Source organism: Alexandromys fortis, unplaced genomic scaffold, assembly GCF_014885135.2.
Source record: "Alexandromys fortis isolate MF-2015 unplaced genomic scaffold, M_Fortis_MF-2015_v1.1 scaffold_100_1_3062724, whole genome shotgun sequence".
Taxonomy (NCBI): Eukaryota; Metazoa; Chordata; class Mammalia; order Rodentia; family Cricetidae; genus Alexandromys; species Alexandromys fortis.
The window spans coordinates 1,223,831-1,247,822 of NW_026067992.1; the positions used below are offsets into that span (position 1 = coordinate 1,223,831).

The 23,992-nt window shown below is 47.1% G+C and overlaps 1 protein-coding gene across 1 annotated transcript in view; it reads left to right on the forward strand.

Moving 5' to 3' along the window:
- Positions 1–12,473: 12,473 nt before the first annotated feature.
- Mb21d2 (Mab-21 domain containing 2) overlaps positions 12,474–23,992 on the forward strand; it is a 98,032-nt gene continuing 86,513 nt past the window's right edge. The window contains exon 1 of the mRNA XM_050159956.1: positions 12,474–13,176. Coding sequence (XP_050015913.1) covers positions 12,966–13,176 — 211 coding nt within the window. The 5' untranslated portion in view covers positions 12,474–12,965. The remainder of the gene's footprint in view (positions 13,177–23,992) is intronic.

Sequence of the window (23,992 nt, forward strand, 5' to 3'; positions counted from 1 at the left end):
TTGATCCTGCAGGTTCTTTATCAGGGTTGGCTGATATTTTGATTTGATACTCCTCAATGCTGAGAATGCTGCTTTGCATAAAGAAAAAAAGCATAGCAGAAGTGTGTTTAGGGATATTTTAGAGATTGTTGGAAATTGTGTCTTAATCCCAAGGCAAAATTCATTTCGAGATTCTTCTTATGAAACTCAAGTCAGCAACTCGGACAGCAATTTTGAAAATTAAACATTTTAGTACAACCCAATCCAAAGATACACGAATTTGACATTTACTTTCTGAGGAACAATGGCTGAAAAAATATTAAAAAGTCCTTATTTTCTGTAACAAAGCCATTGTGTTCCCATGAGAGCAAATAATTGAGTGCACACTAAAAACACCACAATTCATAATACGCAGTGGTTGCAAATCTGAGTCCAGGTGTTATAGCAAGGTCTGCCTATGTTCCCGCCCCTTCCAGAGGCCTTTTTTTTTTTTTTTGTGCCTCTGGTAGTCTCTTGAAGCCCCCTTTCTAGTTTCACAGACTACATCCAACCTCCACACATTGCATCCGAACATATAAACACAATAAACTGTGATCCGCTTATGAAAGAGCAGATGAGATTTTATCTTTCCAACAGAGTCTGGGTTATCTCATGTAATATGATACAACCCAGGTCCATCCATCTCCCTGCAAGTTTTATGATTCAATATTTTTCAAGTCGAATAAAATCCTGTTGTAACTATCACATAGCCATTGCCTATTCACCTGCTGATGGACACCCAGGCTACGGTTTTAAATGTGAGCCAGGGTGTCTCGGGTGGTTTGTGTTACTAGGGCAAGCTGAGTGTAAAGTGTTTCTGTGTGCTCAGAACCAAGGCTGAAATGAATGAAGCTGCATGAAAATCCAGGCGAAGGCTATCAAAAACACCCGGCATCCCGTATGTGTTTGATTTGAACTCATGTTTGCTTGCTGTGCACTCAGAAACCATTTATTGTCAGCACTTCCATGACACCCTATTTAGCTACGCAACTCCACTCAAGAGTATGGCTCACAGTACGAGGAGCTGGACCCACATAGTGTAGATGGGTCATATCCAGCCAGCGGAGATGTCCCGAGGACAAAGCCTGAGGCTTGCAGAAGGGTTCTCACAGCATCAAGACTGACTTGAGCTTCTAGCCTGCCTCTGCCCCAGTAGTTCCAGACTTGCCTGCACAGCAGGTTGGACCTGTCAGGCCTCACAAATGATGAACCAAATTTCTTGAAGGAAACCTCTTCATGTAGATCTGCGTTATTGGTCTGGCTTTTCTAGAAAACTCTGTAACAGAGAGACGCTCCTGGCAAAATATATCCAGGTGGTGATTGAAATGTAATTACATTTTGTAAATCTGGGAAGACAAGAATCTTTGTTTTGTTCACCTTTGGGTCCTCAGGGTCAAAGAAAGACCTTGTGGATGAAACAGGCTCCGTAAGCATTTGCTGCAACGAAGAAGGAATAAAAAAAGCCAGATTTAGCCAGACATGGTTAGCCCATGGCTTTAACTTAGTACTCAGGAGGCAGAGGCAGGTGGATTTCTATGAGTTCCAGGCCAGTCTGGTCTACATAGCAAGTTCCAGGCTAGCTATGACTACATAGATTTTGCAATAGGGTACTTATAAATTTGAAGCGTGCATTGACTGAGTGATAGATATCTGGTGTATAGGATCTCACATTATTTGGTTCTCTTGTGTCGCTACTGCTTCCAAAAGAAAACATTTCTTCTGAAATGGAGAAAAAAGGCTCCTGAGATTTCAAGACGCTCTGAAAACTACACGATTCAGAGGATTCCCTTGTAACATCACAAATGCAGGAAACATGCTGGGGGACAGAACACCTTCAAGTTGACCAGGAATCTCTATGGATGATGTGTGATTCCCCTCTGGATGCTGTGCATACCACTGGTTAATAAAGAAGCTGCTTTGGGCCTATTGCAGTACTGAATAGGGCAAGGCTGGAATTCCAAGCAGATAAGAGGAGAGAATAGGCGGAGAGATGCCATGTAGCCACCGGAGGAGATAGACACACTGGAACCTTGCCCATAGGTCACGACCTCGTAGTGATACACAGATTAATAGAGATGGGTTGATTTAAGACCTAAGAGTTAGCTAGAAATATGCATAAGCTAATAGGCCAAGCAGTGATTTAATTGGTCTGAGTGGCCAGGAACGAACGAGCAGCCTACGCCAACATATGGATGTAGTTTTCATAAGCCCACCTTATCAAAGTGCATTTTCTGGCAATGTAGCTGCTTTTGAGACACTCATGGCTTTGTATGCAACCCCTTATTTATGTTTGAGTAATCCAAATAAACTCATTGGTTCACCAAGTTAGAGCTGGGTAGTCAGTTGGTGGTGCCCTATCTATAGTGGAGAGATATCTCTGCTCCCCACAACCCAAAAAGTTGTGCAACAGGCTCTTATTGATGTGTGTAGCAGGGAAAACAAAAACCAAATTGCATAAAGCCCACAGTCGGCTCCCTGTGTCCCCACAGGCAATTCTGCTGTCGTCACATCTGCCATAGGTAAGATGAGAGCCGTGCTGTGACTGTTCAGGATGTCTTCCTCTCTTCCTTAATATGTGTCATTTTTGTTCAGAGCTGTAGCCTTAATTTTGCATCTATTTTTGATCGCTGACAAACTGATCCATTCAGGTATTAATTACTGTACAATGGTTTTCCTTTCTTTAAAGAAAACCAGACAACTAGCAATTAGTTCCTCAGATTTTTTTAAATTGCTCTTCTCAAAATAACAAACCACAGCCGCAATTTGCAGGACTGAATTTCTGCCCTATCCAGTCGGTGAAGAAATAAAATAGTCTTTTAAGTTTTACTCTTAAAGGAGTCACGTTTCTTTGTGCCTTGGTTGCCCTGTATTTGGCCCTCAAACCACTAACCTTTGCTCTGAAATTGAGGAGCAAACATTGACAATTGCTTTGCTGTTTTGTAGCCTCTTGTAAATACTCCCTGAGTTCTTTCTTTGAATACCTTCAGATTACTCTCATTTTATGGAGGGGAAGATGTCTGAGTCTGACACACCTGCTGTGCCTTGAAGGGTCCTAAGGACCCGAGGCTGCAGAATCAAGTCCCAGGGTAGAGCTGCAGAGTGGCTATCAGCAATGTACTTCCCACCCCAGCAGGAGTAAGAGGCAATTGGCCAGGATATGCCAAGGTGGGGGCCTTAATGCACTTGTTGATCCTCTTTGCTTTGGTTTCAGGTTGATTCTTTTAGAGCAAAGATCTGGAGGGCGGTGCGGCAGGGAGGGGATTCTAACTGGAGTGAAAAGCCCTCACAAGGGTAGACTGAGGGAAATAAACAGACGAAGTGTGTTAAAAGTGTGTAGGGGCACAATATTGCTTTATCTGTCTTCGCATGTTAGAGATACAGTCTCGGAGTGTCATGCACGGATGACATCTTGTTCTATTTCATTCACAGAAGGAAAGGGAGATGTGGGGGTTCTTCTACGCATGGAGCTAACTAATGGGTAGCACCGCGCTGGAATAAGCATTCCCGACATGCAGATCACTCTTTGTTTGAGTTTACTCACTCCCGGCATGTCTCCTGCCTCCTCCTGCTTTACCCTACCTCTTAAAAAATCAAGGCAAGCTTCAGTAAAATGCACAAAATCACAACTATAGCTTGCTTTCTTCTTTCCCATGTTTTCATTCCTTTTGTTGTCTCCTATTAATGTTTACTCCTTTTCTGCATTAGACTATGCAAGAAACATGAAGAAATGCAAAGCATTTGAGAGCAGGATTTTCATTTTGTTTGTTTCTGCTTAGACAGTGCTAGGAGAGAACGCAGAATCACAGGCATGGTCCAGAAACTATATTTATGGCTGTGTGCAATAATGTTGTCAGAGCTAAAGAGATATCAGCAGTTCCTCAAATGCTCTCACTCCAGGTTCTGCAGCTTGGAATTGAAAATGAGCTTTGGACCATCATGCAACGCACCAGGTCTCAGATGAGGCGAGACAACCCCTTCTATTCACAACCACCCTGGGCATTTATTTTTGGGGTAGGAGGAAGCCAAGGCTTATAAGAAACTTGTTACAGTGTGGGGTTTAGAGACACTCCTTTTGACAAGGGCCAGAAAACAAAACAGGTATTGCAATGATTCCCTTGTCAATGGAATAGATCTGTTCAGCGGACTGACCACCTCTGTCAGAGAGTGAGGAAATTAATGCGCTGAGGGAAGAAACTGTCTTTTTCCTGAGATCCATTCCGAATACAAAATGATGTGTGTGTGTGTGTGTGTGTGTGTGTGTGTGTGTGTGTGTGTGTGATGTCTATGGCATGTTTCTGTACTACAAAATTTCTTTGGTTAAGGCAAAATGGAAGAACCTACTAGAAATGAGCATTAAGAAAGCCAAAGGGAAGGAAATGTGTTTGTACACGCAGCTGTGTGCATGTATATGTCTGTGTCTGCTTTAAATTGTGTATGTGCGTATATGTCTATATGTGTGTCTATCTCTGTGTTTCTGTATGTGTGTATATGTCTCTGTGTGCATGCTTTTGTATGTGTATGTAAAACCAAAAAAAAAAAGAAAATAAACAAATGAGGTTTTAGAGAAAGTGAATATGTTGTGCCTCGTGATGTCTAGTGCTGGGCATCGTCTGTGTGAGGTGTGTCCTCTCAGGAAGGTATTCCTCCATCCCCTCAGCCTGCTGGAGAGGTAGCATGGTTCTGAACACGTGTCACAGGGCGTTCACTCTTCCATCAGGCAGAACACTGTGACAAAGTGGTTCTTACGTTTATAAATCTCTCCACTCCCCGGGCTTTATCTCTGAAGCACATTTCTGTACTCTCTGTTCATCTCGCCAGCTTCTGATCTCTATTTACACACACACACACAGACACACACACACACACTTCAAATTAGTTTCCTCTTATTTTGTTAGCTGTACATAGTAGAACAAGCCTCACATTCCCACTCTTCTCGTGGCAGGGTACCATGCTCCACTTAGGACGCATGAGCGAACACTGAAAGGAAGGAAGCCTTGGTTCGCCACAGAGGACCTAAAACTGGGTCTCTAAGTCCTCTCATGGGCTAGAAGAGGACGTATGTAACAATGTCAGGATTTGCTGGTTACAACGCCTCCCCAGTTTTCACAGGAAGGCTAATGGGTTAGGGACATTTGTCAAGGTTTGTTTCTTAATTGTCCCCCTACCCCAAGCCCCATATAGGAAACACAGGTTGGGGAGAGGCTGCCTGCAAGCTGACAAGAAAGCTTTCATGAGTCATTCCCCATACCAGCACGGCCTTTGAGATACCCATGGCTTGGTGGACAACTCCTCATTCATGCTCCCTGTAAGTAAGCCCACTAAACTCATTGGTTCGATAGTCATTCTCTGACTCACGTTATTTGGGAAGTGGAGGAGGTAGGGAAATGATGATAAACTGGGAAATCATTAAGAGGTGGGGTATGAGTGATAAATGTAGGCTAGATACGAAGCCACAAGGGCTGGTCCCACTTCTATCCTGCCTCCATGTGATGACATGCCACTCCGCCCTCCCACGGCCACAGGCAGAGACGCCTTTAAACCACGAGCCCACATCCACTTTTCCTCCTCTAAGTTGTTCTCTCAGGCATTTTGAGATGTCAGCAACACAGAGTTCGTGTGCAGAGGGTCTACCCAAAGTTATTGCTATTTGCTGGCAATCAATCACCCTGCCTTTCTCACCTGATGTTTAGAAACAACGTCAAGCAGGTGTCTCTAGGAGAGGAAGAAAGGAAACTTGAGACGTAATATTTTTTTTCCTGCGTTACTGTGCCATAAATTCATTGAGCAAAAGGCCTATGCTTAGATTTTCAAGTGTTGATGGTGGAGAAGCAAGCCACGTTCACAGCGATGCAAACTTCAGAGAAGTCTTGACCCAGGTGGTACGCGTCAAATGCTGAATGAAGGGCTTGCACGTTCCAAACTGTGAGAGATTACTGGTGTTTTTCTTTATGCGCAGTAGCTGCCTCCAGCAGAGCCAGTGAAATTTGAAGGATAGAGCACATATTAGGGGGCCCAAGAAGGCCACTCGTTCCTTTATTTATTTTTTAGAAATCTCTCAGCATTTACTGAACACCGACTGTCTTGCACTTGAGATTCAGTAGTAGGGACTGGGAATGTATCGGCGATCATATATACACAGTTACCACGCATATAAAACAGACATTAAGGGAGACACAAAAGACACCAGGCGGCTTTTATGAAGCCTGAGCATCAAGGCTGCGGTAGAAAGTATAAAGGCAATGAGAGTTGATACAGGTCTCCGAGAGTGAGCGCCCAGGGAGTGGGATTTGAGGGCCATTAGCAAATGGAAGGATGACAGTACTCACGCCATCTTGCTGAGCGCATCTTATCTCAGCAAGGGGAATAGTGTCAGAAACCCATCATGAAGGGAAACCGAGGCAGCTTCCTCAGCAGTGCTTTGCTGACCTGTCATGCCCCCACCACGGAAAGAGTGTTCGTCAGTGTTATCTGATCTTGTCGCACACATTTCTAATTTTTGTTTCTTTCCCCACAGTTACAGCTTCTCTCTTCCCTTCCTCCAACCACAGTACAGCAGAAAGAGAGATTGAAACAACAGGCTAGGCTGAGAGACCTCACGGCTGTCGGTTTTTCTTCATGGCTAGACACTCTGGGCCCACAGCGTGGTTTCCGTAGAGAACTGGAAGGGATTGGGCGAGGTTCTCAGAATCATAGGACCATGAGCATGTCCAGACGGGTGGAGATCAAGTATTAGGGAAGATCCGCAGCCATATTTTTGGTGGGCAGGGGTTTCCCTGACATAGCAGTGGCCTGTTTTCACAGAGAAAAGCCTGCCCGGTTTGTCCCAAGTAGAGACTTGAGTGTTTTGAGGAAGATTCTTCTGTTTCGTTTTAAATGGGCCTACTCTGTAGCAGGTTCCCTTCTAATATTCTCATACGTATTTAGTTTCAGTGGGCCTTCCTCTCCCCCTCACCTCACTCCCTCCTCTTGACCCTTAGCACTTCCCCCGTTGATTTTTGTATCACATGTTCTTCCATGCTCTCTCCCTGCTCCTCTCCAGTAACCGGAGACTGCTCTTTCATTTCCCAGCTGCCCAGACCCACATAATCACACAAAAACTATATTAATTACAACACGGTTTGGCAATGACTCGGGCATATTTCTAGCTAGCTCTTAGATTTTAAATTAACCCATTTCTATTAATCTGTGTATCGTCACAAGGCAGTAGCCTACCAGTAAGGTTCTGGAGTCTGTCTCCTTCGGCAGGTACATGGCCTCTCCTTGACTCTGACCATTTCCTCTCTATTTCTCTGTTCAGATTTCCCGCCTGGCTTTTCTCTGCTAAGCCATTGGTCGAAACAGTTTTACTTATTAACCAGTGGTTACAAAACATATTCACAGCATACAGAGGGGAATCCCACATCACTATCCCATACAGACTCTTCCTTATCCTCTGATGGGCTCCTTTCTAGTTTCCTGGCTTCTATACACAATCACCTGTATGTAAGCACCCATGAAAATTAGAAGCTAGAATCCACACATGAGAGAGATAATTATCTGAACCTCCATTATCCACTCAGTATTTTCCAATTCCATCCATTTTCTGAAAATTTTATTTCATTTCTTTTCCTTTAAAAAAGGATTTAACTTTTTTGTTTTTAAGAATTTGTGTATTTGTGTGTGTGTGTGTGTGTGTGTGTGTGTACTGTCTCTGGAGGCCAGAAGAGGGCACAGGATCACCAGGAACTGGAGTTACAAGAGGCTGTGAGTCACCTGATGTGGGTGTTGGGACTGAAATCAGGTCTTCTGCAAGAGTAGTATGCACTTTTAAAAAAAATATATATTATTTATTTTTATTTTATGTGCATTGGTGTTTTGCCTGGATTTATGTCTGTGTGAGGGTGTCAGAAACCCTCGAACTAGAGTCACAGACAGTTGTGAACTGCTATGTGGGAGCTGGGAACTGAACCCAGGTCCTCTGGAAGACCTGTCAGTGCTCTTAACCACTGGGTCATCTCTCCAGTCCACACACAGTACATTCTTAACTTCTGGGCCATTTTACAGTGCCTTCATTTTTTTTTTTTTATGGCAGAATGTGATTCCATTGTCTGTGTGGACCACTTTTCTATTATCCGCTCATTAGCTGATGGGCAGACATCTATGCCGAGTCTATTTCCTACCTACTGTGACTAGAATAGCAATAAATATGGGTTCAGAGGTATCTCTGTGCTAGCATAAAGCATTCTTTGTATTTGTACCCCAGAGTGCTATTGCTGCATCATACTGTAGTTCTATCTTTAGGCTTTTAGGAAACCTCCGCGTGACTTCCACAGTGGCTACTCCAGCTTACTTTCCCACAATGAATAAGGGTTCCTCTTCCCCACACCACTCACCAGCATTTCCTGTGACTTGGTTTCTTCACGATCGTCATCAAAGGAGTTTGGAAATTCAAGAGATTTCACTGTGGCTGGTGGCACTGTCTTGTAATCCCAAGTACTCTGGGGGTGAGGCAGGAAAATCACAAACCTGTCTTGGGACAGACTATTCCTACCTTTGGGTAAGAAACCAAGTTCAACTGCTTATCACATATGAGAAAGAGATGAGGGGATTATGTCGTAGTTCCTTTTTGGTTATTGCTACAAAATACATGACTGAGGCAATTTATAGAAGAAAGATTTTGCGAGACGGATGGTGGTGGTGCACACCTTTAATCTCGGCACTCGGGAGGCAGAGGCAGGCGGATCTCTGTGAGTTCAAGGCCAGCCTGGTCTACAAGAGCTAGTTCCAGGACAGGCTCCAAAGCCATAGAGAAACCCTGTCTCGAAAACAAACAAACAAAAAAGGTAAAAAGAAGAAGAAGAAGAAGAAGAAGAAGAAGAAGAAGAAGAAGAAGAAGAAGAAGAAGAAGAAGAAGAAGAAGAAGAAGAAGAAGAAGAAAGATTTCACTTATGGTTCCAAGGGATAAAATCCATAATTGCAGAGATGGAAGGGTAGTAGCCAACAGGCACAGACCAAGTGCAGGAAGCTGAGAGTTCCAATCTTTAATTGAAGACATGAAGCAGAAAGAGAGAATTAAAAGTATGGCAAAGTTATATACTCTCAAAGATGGTCCCTAGTGAAGCATGTCTTCCAGCAAGGCTGCACCACCCAAGCTTCTCCACACAGTGCCGTCACTTGGGAACCAAGTGTCCAAATACCTGAGTATATGGGGGCACATTTTCCAATACAGTCCTCATGGGTGGATTTAGCTCAAGTCCTAATTATGCATCTATGACATGAAAACATAAAACAGATGATTCCAAATGTCAGTAATTCCTGGTTTATTAATATTTCAGTCTCAAGTGAAGTAAGTGCATTTTGCCCAAAGGCTATTTCTTCTCCTTTCTTTTTTCTTTTCCTTCCTTCTTTCGTTCCTTCCTTCTTCCCTCCCTTCCTTCCGCATCCCCCTTAATCATGGTATTGCAATTTTTATGGGGACATCTCTGCCCTCCGGCAATATGGAAATACAGTAATTACTTACTAAATTCGAAGCTAGTATGAAGATAGGAACAGTGCTATTTCCACACCTCATGCGAGGTTCTTTTCCTCTTCCATGCTCTGATTTTCCTATCTGCACTATAAAGATGGTAGATGGGCTTGACCTCCCAAGTCCCTTCTGCCATCAACATGCTTGCGATGTTTGCCTTTTGTTTTTCTGTGTATCTCTGGAAATCATAAGAAACCTAGGTCATTTCTGCTTGTTGGACTTTTACTGAACATCCGCCTGGCCAAGAAGGCCACATCTTGTAGCCTAGACTGCTATTTAAATCCCTGTCAGGCCAGACAAACTTTGGCTAAAATTATATTCTGTTCCTTTATCATGTGGATGTGGAGCCTGCTATTTTTAATACACACTCCGCACAGTCTAGCTATTCACGGCTGAGGGTTTGCCATGAACCTTCAGAGTTGTGTTTAAAAACAAACAGCTCTAGAGGGGCAAACACAGAGACCTCTTTCTCAACGTACACATGAAACCAGGAAGAAGGACAAGGTCCCTTCCCCCGTGGGAAACATGGAGCTCTTCTGGTTGCTTTGCAGCTGGAGGGACACGTCAAGAAAGCCTGCTTGAGTGTTTACTTAGATGATGGATTCTTCCGTCACGTCCACAGACCTATCGCTAGGCTCGAACAGCAACGACTCTGGTAGGAGCTGTTCTTGCTCTTCATCACCTCTAGCCCTGTTTCTTCTCGGACATCTGATAGCAAGCAGAGGTGAAAAGGGAAAGCATTTAATTTAATTGACTCAAGGAGAAATCTCTTCATTTATAGCAACTTTCTTCTTATTATTATTTTTCTTTTTGGATTTTCTAGATAGGGTTTCTTTGTGACAGTCCTGGCTGTCCTGGAACTTGCTTTGTAGCCCAGGCTGGCCTTGAACTTACAGAGATTGCCTTCCTCTGCCTCCTATGCTGGGATTAATGGCCTGCACCACCACTGCCCATTTCATTGATAACAGCTCTTAAGTGATGATGGAAAGCCATAGGTGGCTGACATTGTCCTGTGTGGTTGCTCTCACCTGAACAATGATCTCTGGGGCTTTGAGGGATGATGTCTGTTCATTCACATTCATTAATTAAAACCACAACATGGTTAGGCATAGTGATACATGCCTGTAATCTCAGCATTCAGGAGGCAGAGGCAGGAGGGTTCTGAGTTCCAGGCTAGTTTAGCCTTCACAGGAAGTTCTGTGTCAACCTCACTACATAGTGAGTTCAGGGTCAGCCAGAGCAGCATCGTGAGACTTGGTCTTTAAAAAAAAATCAAGGAAAAATAATAGGACCTAAGAAGTGGCAGGAACTATTAAATCCAGTTGTCTGGAAAAGTGATGGAGAACTGCAGTGTAGTAGGACAGAGGGCAAAACATCTTCCAATAGTCTGCGAGGAGTATGTCTTTATCTTCTCTCTTTCTCACAATTCAGAGAGATAGATATGCCATCTTAACACAGACCTGTAAGATATTTACATTTCAGTAATACTGTCAATATAAATAGGTTCATTGGAGGTCAATGATTCATAGGATTCTGATCTGGCTGACAAGAAAGATCACTGACCCTGCCATTCAAAACTACCAAGTCCAGAGCTAACTTAGAATCAGAGTAATTTCCGCTGCAAATCTCCATGATGCTAATATCACAAGAAAAGGCAGAAACAAGTGCGGAGCAATGACTTTTGTAAAGATCCTGTGGAAGGGGCTGGAGAAATAGATGGCTCAGCAATTAAGAGCACTTGCTCTTATAGAGGATCAGGGTTCAGCTCCCAGCATCCACGTGGCATCGCACAGCTATCTGGAACTGCAGTTCCAGGGGATCTGATGCCCTCTTGTGACCTCTACAGGTACCAGGCAAGAATGCAGTGCCCTTGCATGCAGGGAAACATGACAGACAGACAGACAGACAGACAGACAGACGACACACACACACACTCGAAAGTTTTATCAACAGCAGAAGCTGACGCAGCTAATCGCTACTTATACTAAGTCTTGGTCATCCAGTCTTATTTCCGTAATTCTTAAAGCAGCCTATGACGATGTCATTATTATTATCCTATTTCACATGGGAAAGTAGGGCAGAGCCCAGACGTCCTTTCCAGGTTTTACAAGATTGTGGAGTTTTCAGGGATGAGAACTCAGGTGGGGAACACAGGCCCGGATGGAGACAAGAGAACAATTCACCTTTGTTTCTAGGAGTCAGCAGCCTCCTGAGTGTGCGAATCACAGGGACACTAAAACCACATCTGCCATCCTGTCTAGAGGACTAAGATCTGACTGCACCAGTCTTGTCGTGACAGCCCTAAGTACCAGGGGCGTGGGGTGGGGGCGCAAGTCCTCTGGCTGATCCCTGTCCACCCACTTCCTGTCATTCCGGTCTGGCTAACAGAGAGTGCTCAAATTCTTTTAGCCAAAAGGGAGAGTTTCTCCCTTTCCCATCTTCTTTATACCCTGGGGCATTTCATTGTTTTCCCTCTCCTCCCCCCCCACCCCCGCATTTGGAGCCCCTTCTATATGCTCGAGCAGGTTGGCTCTCATTAAGGCACTATATGTTAAGTTGAATGAGTTGTCATCCAGGAAAACTAATTACCTAGGGCAAAGGTAAAGAGATACTTGAGTGGTTAATTGGAAGTGTCTATCCGCGGCGGGATGGACACTCTTTTCTGATTCGCTAATTTTATCATTCTCCGCAATCTGGGCGAAAAAGGACAGAAGATACATTTTACATTTCCCCACCATCTAAAGGTATTAAAGTTCGTGGGCTGGAGATTAGAAACGCGCCCACAGAAACGTTCTCGCCCGGGACACCGCCCTAAGATCAGAGTAGGAAGACTCCTTTCTCCTTGGCTGCGCTGGGCAAGCCCTGCCCCTAAAGGGGGTGGTGGTGGAGAAAGAAAAGCGTCCACACCACGCGCGTCGGCTGGAGTACAGACTGGCAAGTGATCCGGGCGCGGGAACCTCTGCCATTTATTTATTATTTTTTTTCTTCCCACCGGGTGCGCTGTCCCTTTAAATGGGAATGCTGGTGCTGGCTCCGTAACACGGGAGCCGGCAGCTTGTTGATTTCGGCGCTGGTGAATTTCACATTGTTTCCACTTCACTTTCCTTGCCCTGGGGGAGGCTCGGCTCGGCTCGGCTCTTTGGACGCAGCCGCCGCCGCCGCCGCCACCAGCACGGCTCGGGGAGGGTAGGGGCCCCGCAGCGGCGCAGCGGGCGGGGACCGGAGACCGGGTGCCGGGGCCACACGCGCACCTCGCCGCAGTCGGGGCTCCTCCCGCGAAGGAGCGCGGCCGCCCGGAGCGCAGCGCGACGCGGGGCCCGCCCAGAAGCCAACCCTCCCGCCCACGGGCCGGGCTGCCCAGCCGCGCCGGGAGGCCGGGGCGGGGTGGGGGGCGGGGGTGGGTGCCGCGGCCGCCGCCGAGCCGCCGCTCGGCGCGTTTTGCATGAAGATGGCGGCTCCCACCGCCAGCAAGGCAGCCTCCTTGGGCTGCAACAACAAGCCTGCCTTCCCGGAGCTGGATTTCAGGTCTGGAGCTCGGGTGGAGGAACTGAACAAACTCATCCAGGAATTCACCAGGCACGACCAGCGGGAATACGACGACCAGAGAGCGCTGGAGATTCACACTGCCAAGGATTTCATCTTTTCCATGCTGGGTACGGAGAGGGATGAGGCGGGCGGGGGGGTGGGGAAGAGAGGTGTGTGACTGTGCGTGTGTGCGCGCGGGTGTGATGGAGCGGGTGGGAGCCCTGGTCCCCGCTCCGGCGCTTGCCCGGGGTGTCACCCCTGGCTCCGCGAGGTTCTCTCTCCTTTCCACCGCCAGCCCAGCCGCCCCCCTCCGTTCCTGCCAGCGCTCGGCGCGGGGTGCCCCTCTCCTTCTCGATTGTCCTCTCTTTTGTTGATTCCTCGACCGCGGGGCCGCCAGGCAGGTGAGGCGGCGACGGGAGACACTTCCCGGCTGGGGGGAGCCCCTGAAACGGCGTGGGCCGGCTGACACCGGGTCCCCTGCAAGCCTGGGCGGCCCTAGCAGCGTGAGGAGGCCGACCCGCGCCTGAGCGACAAGTTGCTTCTGTCGTGGTTGCGGCGCGGCGCTACCACGCGGAGCCCTGGGTGGCCAAACTTGTTGGGTGTTCCAGAGTAACCCGCGGAAGTAGTCCGGGTGCCCGGAGTTGCCGCAACTTTGATTTGCAAATCGACTTCCCTTTGAAGGGGTCCGAAGTATTTCCGGTGCTTCTCCGGGTTGTTGCTGAGCTTGGAATTCCAAATTCCTTGCTCGAAAGTGTCCGGGCTCAGAGCTCTGGCCGCAGAGGAGCGTTGTGCCCCCCCTGGTCTTTGTGTATTGTCCTAATGCTGGCCAGGAGGTGCACAGACTTTCCCACTCTGAGCAGCCTTGTGTAAGAAAATTTCCCCCCACTGCATCCCTCAGTCCCTCACCTACCGGCCCTGAAAGGTAAAGGAAAATTATGGGTTCCCGGGGCACCAACCCCATCCCTGGCGTCCTGCGGTGGGATTATTGCTTTTGAGTTGTAGAATGAGCATCCGCTGCTGGGAACCTCGAGTGTAGCGCTGTCATGCAGCAGTGGTGGCCCCGTGGTTTACATTCAGCAGAACTGGACTGGAGGAGCCGTGCTCTACGAACGTTTCCACGGTCAATTTTTCAGATAGTGGTAAATGTGATTGGCAAAGGCCTTTTGGCCATAGGACAGAAGTCTTTGCATTCCCTTGCGATCTAATGAGATACCAGCCCGCCCACTGTTGCTGTGTCTCTCCCGAGGTCCCTTATTCCCTCCCAGATTCTCTTCCTCCCTTGTCCAAGTCTAAGAGATACAGAATGAATGTGACCCACCGGTACTATGAAGAATTAGGAAGTTGGACGGGCCACGCTAAACACAGGACTATGTTTTCCTGTTGCTGCTCACCCCGCAAGTGTATTCTAGGTATTCTAGAAGGTGAATGTGGTTGAAAAGATCTTTATTGAGCTCTTTTGACTGTTCAACTATTTAAGTGAATTTTTATTTCAATTCACATGTGGTGGGAGTCAGCGTTCACAAAGGAGGTTAAACCCTTTACAAAGCCGGGGCATCCAAAAACCAAACCAGTGATTGTCAGGAAGACTTGGGCGCCGGGTGGGGTGGGGAGGGGACGACACACAGGATGGGACACCGAAAGCTCAGGGCAGTTATTTAAGTTGCTTGATCATGGCCTTTCTCTTTGTCATTACTAACCACCGCCTGTCATTATAGCCCCCATCCCCACCCCTTCCCTAGGACCGTCACTGGAAAGAGGTGAGGGTGGATAGTCATGGATCAGGAAGAGGGAGGTGATGGGGAGGGTAAGATTAAACGCCTGGCTCAGTAGGAACTTCTGCGCAGTTCCTTCATCCGACACAGTGACTTAATAAGGTCTAAAGCCTTGTACAAAGGGTAAGTTATTCCAGGGTGCTTAATTTATGCACGTGTTTAATGTCACCAGTGGCGTCGCGCTGACAGGGAAACAAGGTTGCCTTCTCTTCCTTTTCAGCCTGTTGACCTTGGAAGGGATGCGTGTCCCCCCCCCCCCCCCCCCGGGACTTTGGCATTTCCACCTGCAGGAGAGAGAATTCAGGAGTGTCATTTAAGCCCTGTGCCCCTCTGGATACTACCAGACAGATGGCAGAATGAGCTCGCCTGTGTGTGGTGCTGCATTCATTTTCCAATCCCCTGGTTTCCTTTAATGAGGCTGTTCTAGACAAGTGAAGGTTTGGCGACAGCCAGGGTCCCCATGTGGATTTGCTGTTTCTAAAGCAGGTTTTCTTTTTTTTCCTTCTGGACTTAAGAAACAGAAATCTCCTTTTGTACACCTTATTTCACTTGCTGAGTCCTTTATGAATATGCGTATGAGGTGTCTCAATGCCCCCAGCTTGTTAAGGTGTCACTGGGTGGGTAGCATCAGGCGTTCATTTCAGGGAGTTGTTGTGGGGGGTTAGTTCTGGGCTCTGTTCTGCCTCTATCTATCTGAGCTGCACCTGCTCAGGATTTTCCTGCAGCTTAAAAAATGTTATCCTCTCAGGATGAAACGGAAAGGTATTTGTCTAAACCTCTTTAGTGGGAATGTGGGTAATGCGTCCTCTGTAGCAGGCAGTTGTGGGCCCCGGGATGATGGCCAGGCAAGCCCCTATCTGTTACAAGCTTGTTAGCTTGGACTGAGGTCTCAGGAGCTTCCCATCTTTCCATCTAACTTGGAGGGGATTTCCTGCAGTCCAGTGAAGGAGGTAGACAGACGGCTGCTATCAGTGACCCTTCAGCAGTAGGACGCCCAGTGTCCCTCAAGGCAGGAATCCGCACAGGCTCAGCCACCCACTGCGGGGTCACGGGAGAGTCTGGAATCTGTCCTTTGTGGAAACATTCTGCTTCCTTTGGAGGCAGGTGTTAGCTGGCATCATCAAGAGTGACTTCCATTTCTCTACACCATCTTCTTTTCGGAGAATGATTGCTGTTATTATCTAGTTCATATTTGAGAGCCCAGACTGTGTGAGGGGGTTGGCAGTACATAATAAACACTGTTTATCAAAATTCAGAGAAATGGCCAGAGTTCATTAATGTTTTAATAATATTTGGTATTTGCATACAGTCTCAGTCTCTGCTGGATCTTTGTTGCCTGCATTCCCTGGTGAGGTTGGATGGAGACTGGTGGTGTTTCTGTGGAACGTGCATGCAAGGGAAGGTGTGCGGGAGAGGGAAGAGGCAGCAAGGCACATGTAGTCACCCCCAGACAAGGGTTTGGTGTCTTGGTCTGGTCAAGAGAGTAGCTCTCATTTGCTGACCACACCTTCTCAGGGCAGGAGCTCCATGGGGCTTTTGAGCAGGGGCCTGTTCCCATTTCACAGGTGAGGAAACTGACAGTTTGTAGGATAAAGGAACAAAGAAGAGCAGGTAGTAGACTTTAGTGACCGAAGACACGGCCTCTCCTCCTCAAGTCCATTAAAACTAGGAGTATGAGATCCAGGGAGGAGGGCTTGCTTTTTGACAAATCACAGATTCCGCATCTGTGCTGAGCTTAGAGTCTTCTCGTCCGCAAGCAGCACAAGCAGCCTCTGTGAGTGATTGCTGAAGCCCCTGGAGTTCAAGTGCTTTATTCTGTGACAAGATCACCTATTTTAATTCTTGATTGGGAAAATCACAGAGAAGCTGTCATATTGTCTGTAGTTCCAGCCTCCTTCTGCTGTTGGCTGGCTGTGTGCGCTTCGTTTTTATAACGTGTTATACACGGATAGCCGTAGTGCACCCTTTCTGCATGATGCCTACATGGAAAATTAATTTGGTACCTGGAAAAGAAACAGACATGATTTTATTATTTGTTCGGAGGAACATGCTGTATTAGAAAAACCCAGTGAACTTCAGCTGGAATAACTCCCGCAGCCTCGCTCCAGAAAGAACCACGGAGTACGGTTTGCAGTAGCCCCGAGGATACAGGCAGTGGCCAAGGGAGCACGGTTAACTCCATATTTGTAAGTGTGTAGTGTGTACCTGCTCTGAAGTTAGCTCCATTGCCTAAGTGTGTCAGTTCCTGTAATCCGACAACCTGAAGGACATGTCCCGTCCATCTGTTTTCAAGATAGAGCAGATGCCATCTTAGAGATGGAGCACAGAGGTGCAGAGGGGTCGAGTTCTTCTAAGATGATCACACAGAGCTTGAGTTTAAACCGGCTGCTGTTTGCTGGTCCATCCCTTAGACCCTGGTGTCGGTTGCAAAGGCTTTCATCCCTTTCATGCTTTGCTCAGACAACTGGACCTATATCCTGGGGAATATTCCACTTACTGCCTTGCTCTGCCTGTAAGAGCAGGGGTGATCTCTTTGCCCATTCATTGCTATCTGCTTCTTTCTGAACCTCTTTTTTTTAAAATAATTTATTTTTATTTTATTTCCATCGGTATTTCACCTGAATATATGTTTTCGTGAAGGTGATTCCCTTGGAACTGGAGTTACAGACAATTGTGAGCTGCCATGGGGGTGCTGGGAATTGAACCTGGGTCTCCTGGAAGAATAACCACCGTGCTCTTAATCACAAAGCCATCTCTGAAGCCCCATTGTTTGTTTTTTCTTTAAAACCTACCAACCGTTTCTTAAAAACCCTTAGCAGGAGTCTGAGACTAAAATGGGGAGGAAAAGCTGAGAAATCCACCTGGGTCTGTCGTGACCTCCTGCCACCCCTGCCCCTGCACTGTGCTCCGGCTTGTACACTCACTCTAAGAATAGGTTCCTGGCTGTCCCCAGCTAGCCCAGTCAGCACCATCTGGTCCCTTCAAAGTACTGAGTGAGTGCTCCTGGATCTACCATATTTCTAGGCAATCCTTATACCTCCTGAGGAGGCTATTTGGAAGCGGTGACTTTCTGATCCGTGAATGCCAGTTCACCCAGCCAGATCATTGCGAATGTGACTGCGTCGCCCCCTCCCCCATTGCTTGGACGCTTCCTTAGAGTTGCACTTAGTCCTGTTGTTTTTCTCTTCCGAAATCCAAGATGATTTCTAGTTTGCTCTGTCTCTGACGACATTATACACAGTGGGCAGTAGGGTCTCTCTGCACATTTTTCCTTGTGCTAAGTTCATTTGATTCTCAGCGGTTGGGCCGTTCATCCTCTGTGGAGGCCTGTTGGAGCTGCAGTGAGTCCTGGGTCTTGTGGCTCTACTGTTGTTCTTGGACACTGAGCCTCTTCCTTGTTCTCAAAGCCTGTTGAGCCCCTCTTGTCTGACGAAGAACTTGCCATCGAATGTTAAGTCCTTTGAATTCTCCTGGGGAGCATTAGGAAAATTTAGACTTTCTGGTCCCATTTCAGAGCTATTGATTGAGAATCCCCAGAGATCTCCAATCTGAGCCTTCAGCACTTCTGTCTGCCTGCCTGCCTTACAGCCTGAGGCTGTGCATTCTCCTTCTGTTAGAGCCCTTCCTAAGGGCAGTGAGTGTCATCCCGCTGTCTTTGAAGACTAGATCCATGCTGTTGAGTCCAGTGAGTGGAAGACCTCAGAAAATTTCCCAAGTTTACCACCAGCATAGCTGAAATCTAACCAAGGTCAGGCCAGCACAAACCTTTGATTTCGGCCAGAACCGTATTCTCTGCTCAACTGGCCTAGGACACCCAGATTCTACCTCAAGACTTCCTGCTATGTGATTTTTGGCAAGTCATTTTTGGAAAATGAGTCTCAGTTTCCGGCTACGTAAAAGCATGCCAGTTGGGGTTAATAACTGTACCTACTTCCTGTGTTTGATTACATCTGGTTCTGAGTCCGAACTCTTTTGTGCAACCTTAAAGACGGGCCTTGTGGAGTTCTGTTTTGTAGTCTGTGATGTCCGTGTGACCCTGTGTCTCCTCACCGCTGTCGGGCTTCTTTTCTGTGCATTTTCCATGGCTGGAAACACATAGAAGTCAAAGCATTCTGCATGCCAATCACTAATAATTCCTCCCTGCACATTTTCCTAGACATCTGTGTTTATATTTCTACCGTGCTCACACCTGTAGCTATGTACTTCCACGCATATGGTTTGGGACAACAGAGACCCGAATGGGGTTGATGCTGTCTTTACAGGTTCGCCAACGTGGGGTCATCTACCTCACCAGGAGCCTGTGGGATGATGGTCTCGTCCCCTCTTTCACTCATTCTTTTTTACTCCAAAAGAAGATGCCGTTCTTCAACTCAGAGCTCATTCTGTGATTGGGGGTGACAGACCCCTGACATGCACGACATCGGTGCCTCTCCTGTCCCATTTTGCACTTCTAAACATAAGACTTATGTTTCTTACTTTCCTCTTTTTTCCTTGGGTTGCTCTCTTTATTGGCTTCCTATCCCCGCTCCATGGAAACAGTTAATGGGGAGTCTGTGAACTTGAATGAGATGAAAGGATGTCTTCACTTTTATTAACCTCCGAGACAAAGCGTTACCTCCCACTATAAATATAGCTGGCAGACTATAGTGGTATCAGTAAGTAATAGCTCGGTTTTGTTCCTAGCAAAAATGACAGGCATTTTCTTTTGCTTTCTTTCTTTTCAGTTTATTTTTTATGTGCATTGGTATATCTGTGTGAGGGTGCCAGATGCCTAGGGACTGGAGTTACAGACAGCTGTGAGCTGCCATGTGAGTGCTGGGAATTGAACCCCTGTCTTTTGAAAGAGCAGCCAGTGCTTAACCACCGAGCCATCTTTCCAGCCTTTCACTTAGTAATACAATGTCGCATGTATTGCAAAAGACACGGGGCTGGTGAGATGACTTAGTGGCTGAAGGTACTTGCCCACGAGCCTGATGACCCTGGCACAAGCCCTGGCACTCACATAGTTGAAGCCGAAAAGCAGTGCCCCAAAGGTGTGCTCTGACTTCCACATCAATGCTGGGCACACGCGTGTGCGCATATACACAAAATAGATACTTGCCATAAAAATTCAAAAGACACCACTGTTGTTTCATGTAGAGGCGGCCACCTGACCTTGATAGTTTCCATTTCCGTAAGTGACCTATCTCAGATTTACAAACAAAACGTGTATTTTTTTTAATGCTGACTGTCTTTGAAAAACCTGCATAATGTTGTTCTCTTCATTTCAGTGTCCTTATCTTGCCAGGCATGAAGGGGTACACCCCTCACCCGGAACTTGGGAAGTAGGAGAACCTTGAGTTTAAGGCCAGCCTGAGTCATTGTACAGTGATTTTAAGCTGGCCTGGCCTAAACTAAGACCCTGTCTCAAACCCCACTGAACAAGCAATACTGTTCCTGGCAGGAGTTCCTAGAATAGACTGGGCTGGACAAAGGACCTAGGCCACAGACCACAGACGTGGTGAAGGGTCCTAACTGGACATATTGTCTGCTCAAAGGTCACTTTAACCATGTGACTTTCCTGTATCTCTGAGGAGAAAGAATGTCCCTCCCTGGCGTTCTAATACCTTGCCGCCCCCAGCACATTCTTTTCCTGGGCTTATTTCTAGCATTCAGTAAAAATGTGTACACAGGGCAGGCATGGTGTCTTATGCTGGTAATCCTAGTGCTTGGGAGGCTGAGGTAGGAGAATTACTGCAAGTTTGTAGCCAGCCTAGACTACATAACGAGACCCTTTTTCAAAAAAAAAAAAAGTGTACACAGTAGGTGTCTACTAAATAAATGTAAGATAACTCAAGTTAACTTTATTATTTTAAGCTCTTTTTGTGGTTTGGTTTTCAAAACAGGATTTCTCTCTGTAGCAATTCTGGCTATCCTGAAACTCACTCTGTAGACCAGGCTGGCCTTGAACTCCCGAGTGCTGGGATTAAAGGTGTGTGTCACCACTGCCCGGTTTATTTTAAGCTCTTTTTATGAGCTCTTTAGACAGGAGAGATGGTTCAGTGGTTAAGTGCACTGACTGCTTGTGGAAAAGACCTGGGTTCAATTTCCAGCACACACATGGCAGCCCACAACTGCCTATAATTCTAGTTTCGGCGATCTAGCGCCCTCTTCTGGCCTCCTCAGGTACCAGGCACGCTTCCAGTGTACATGTATCTGTGTAGGTGAAATACTTGTACCTATAAAAGGTAATATCTTGCCTCTGCCTCCCGAGTGCTGGGTGAGTTCGAGACCAGCCTGGTCTACAGAGCTAGTCCCAGGACAGGCTCCAAAGCCACAGAGAAACCCTGTCTCGAAAACAAACAAACAAAAAANCGAGTGCTGGGTGAGTTCGAGACCAGCCTGGTCTACAGAGCTAGTCCCAGGACAGGCTCCAAAGCCACAGAGAAACCCTGTCTCGAAAAACCAAAAAAAAAAAAAAAAAAAAAGGTAATATCTTTAAAAAAAGGAAATGAACTCTGCTGAAAATTGTCTCATGGTTTTCTCATCTGTTAAGCCACACTTGATCATCTTTTCTGGGGCTGTGGAATCTTGGTCTTCCATTCTTTTGTGGCAGAGGAATATAGCTGACTTTTCCTACATGAGGCATTCCTGTCTTCCTTAAGACATACCTGAGGGCAGTGTAAGGAATGACCAGTGTGACCGCTGGGGACTGCCTGCCAAGAGCAGCAAACCATACCTTGTATCCTCCTGGGCGTGGGTCCTTTGTTGTGGCCCTGGGTTTTTGTGCTCTGGGCATCTCCTGGACCGCCCTGTCCAGGCCTGGTTTTTATACCAGTCACTGTGCCCAGTAAGGTGTTTAGCAGGTTTATCAGTCATTCTCCCGGTGGTTAGATGCTTCCTCTGGAGCTCCAATTCCAGCAATTCTTTGTTATAAGTGGAGTATTTACAGTCAATAATAATTTATCTTTGCACAGTAAGCAAAGTGTTTTATAGACTACAGTCCGCATTCTTGTATTGTGTAAATGGGGCTGGGCTGGGTCTTTGTGAGAGATTGTATAGGCAGCCGTAACCCCCATTTATGCATGGGTCATGGCGCTTCATTCAAGTTTGCAGATTTAGTTGTGGAGCAAGACTCAACCCGGCTACAGACGTCTCTTGTTGCAGAATACTGCCAAGAACTCATCGGGCGTTTTACCCCCAGGTGTCTTCCACGGGTTTCTCTGACAAGGCCAGGGATGCAGGCATCGTCGTTCATCCGAGGGGTTTTTGTCGTCCCCCCCCCCCCACTGTCGTAGACAATTTAGCTTGAGAGTGATGTATCAGTTTTAACCCCGTGGCCATACATTTTCCTGATTGCTTAGCCCCGCCCAGCTTGTTCTTAAGGTGTGTGGCATTGCTTGCCATGAGCTGAGTGGTCATCAAAGGACAGTTTATAATTATGCCATTCCGTGAGGCGCTGTCCCCAGGGAAGAGATACTTGTTTCTCATCCTCTCCAGTGCCTTTTTGTGAATCCCCTCCCACCCCCCCACCCCCCACACACAAGAGAACCAGAGACAGAACTGCCGTACGTAAACCTATGTAAGGAACTCTTACTCAATTTGGTGTTTTTATTGTTTGTTTGTCCCCCCCCCCCCACACACACACACAGGGTTTCACTGTATAGATCGTCCTGGAACTTGCTATGTAGACCAGGCTGGCCTCGAACTCAAAGAGCTAGCCGGCCTCTGCCTCCCAATGCTGGGAATTAAAGGCCTGCACTACCATTGCTCAGCAATGTGTTTATTTTTTTTTTTAAATATATTTTCCTCAGTATAGAAGACTTGATTACTATTTGTGAATTAAACGAAGCCCAGAGCGTAGGCTGGTCTCGATCATATTCATGTTTTTGTTTCTTCTAACTAGGGCTTGAATGTCTGCCACGTACACACACACAGTGAATGAATGGTACGAGGCATTCATGCCTTCATTCACGGTCGGCGTGCCAAGTGCGTGCCGGTATAGCTACCATCACGCGATTACTGTGTACGAACACGGAGGCCACCTCCGAGGCTTCTGTTCTCCAGAGGATGGATACTGTGATTAAAGCCTGTGAATGAATAGAGATGTGTGCATAAGGAAAGCAAATAGCCTAGACTGTCACAACGAGGGGTAACTGGTTGGCTGCGGCGCGAGCGATCGAGAGGGCTTCCTTGAAGCACATCCACTTACAGCGCAAGAAGGAGCCAGCTGCTGGAGGCCCAGGTGGCGGTGTGTTCAGGTAGACAAAGCGACAAGTGTAAGGGGGTAGGTACAGGTGGAAGCATCTTTCAGGGCTACTTAATTACCGCCAGTGTTCCCTCTGGGGGAGATTGGTTTGTGTTCAGTCTGACTCAGGCTGGAGAATGTCGTGCATTTCCTACAGATGGAGGCTTTCCAGGCAGGACCACCCTTGGGCAGTGCTCTTGTCTTGTCCCTGGCCTTTAGGGAGAGGGATGGAGATGAGGGGAAACATAAAAAGTTAGATCGCAAAACCTTTATGATCATCTAGTATTATGATTTTGGAGATGGGAGCTTACTGTGTGGCCCAGGCGAGACTTGAACTCACTGGGTAGCCCCGCCTGCCTGTGAGCCTCTGGCATCAGGATCCCCAGTGGGGACCCTGATTGTTGGGATTACAAACTTGCACCATCATGCCCAGCAGGATGACAGATGCCAGAGAGGCCCTTTGTAGCCCTGCTGGTCTCTGATTTCACCTCTGATAACCCCCGGGCTAGAAAAATAAATAAATCCTGGGTTGATTTGTGAACACTGCGGTGTTCAGGGGATGGCAGTAAGCCTTTTGTTTTTGTCCAGTCCTCTCTAGTTTACAAAGCACCGTCACATACAGTGCATCCTCCTGACTTTCCCTCACCCCATGAAACAGTTATTGTACCTGGTACACCCTGGGAAGAAGGATGATCTAGGAATTGCCAACACCTTGCTGAGGGTCACAGACAGCACAGAGGGCTGGGGGTGGAGCTATTAGACCTCAGTCCTTTGAAGAACACCCTGATTTCGATGCCAGCTCTGGCATGGCCTGTCTTGGAGAGTGGAAGGAAGCAGGCTTCTGCATCCCCGCAAGGTGCAGAGATCTGAGGCAGAACAAAGTCAGTCTCTCTCTCTCTCTCTCTCTCTCTCTCTCTCTCTCCCTCCCTCCCTCCCTCCCTCCCT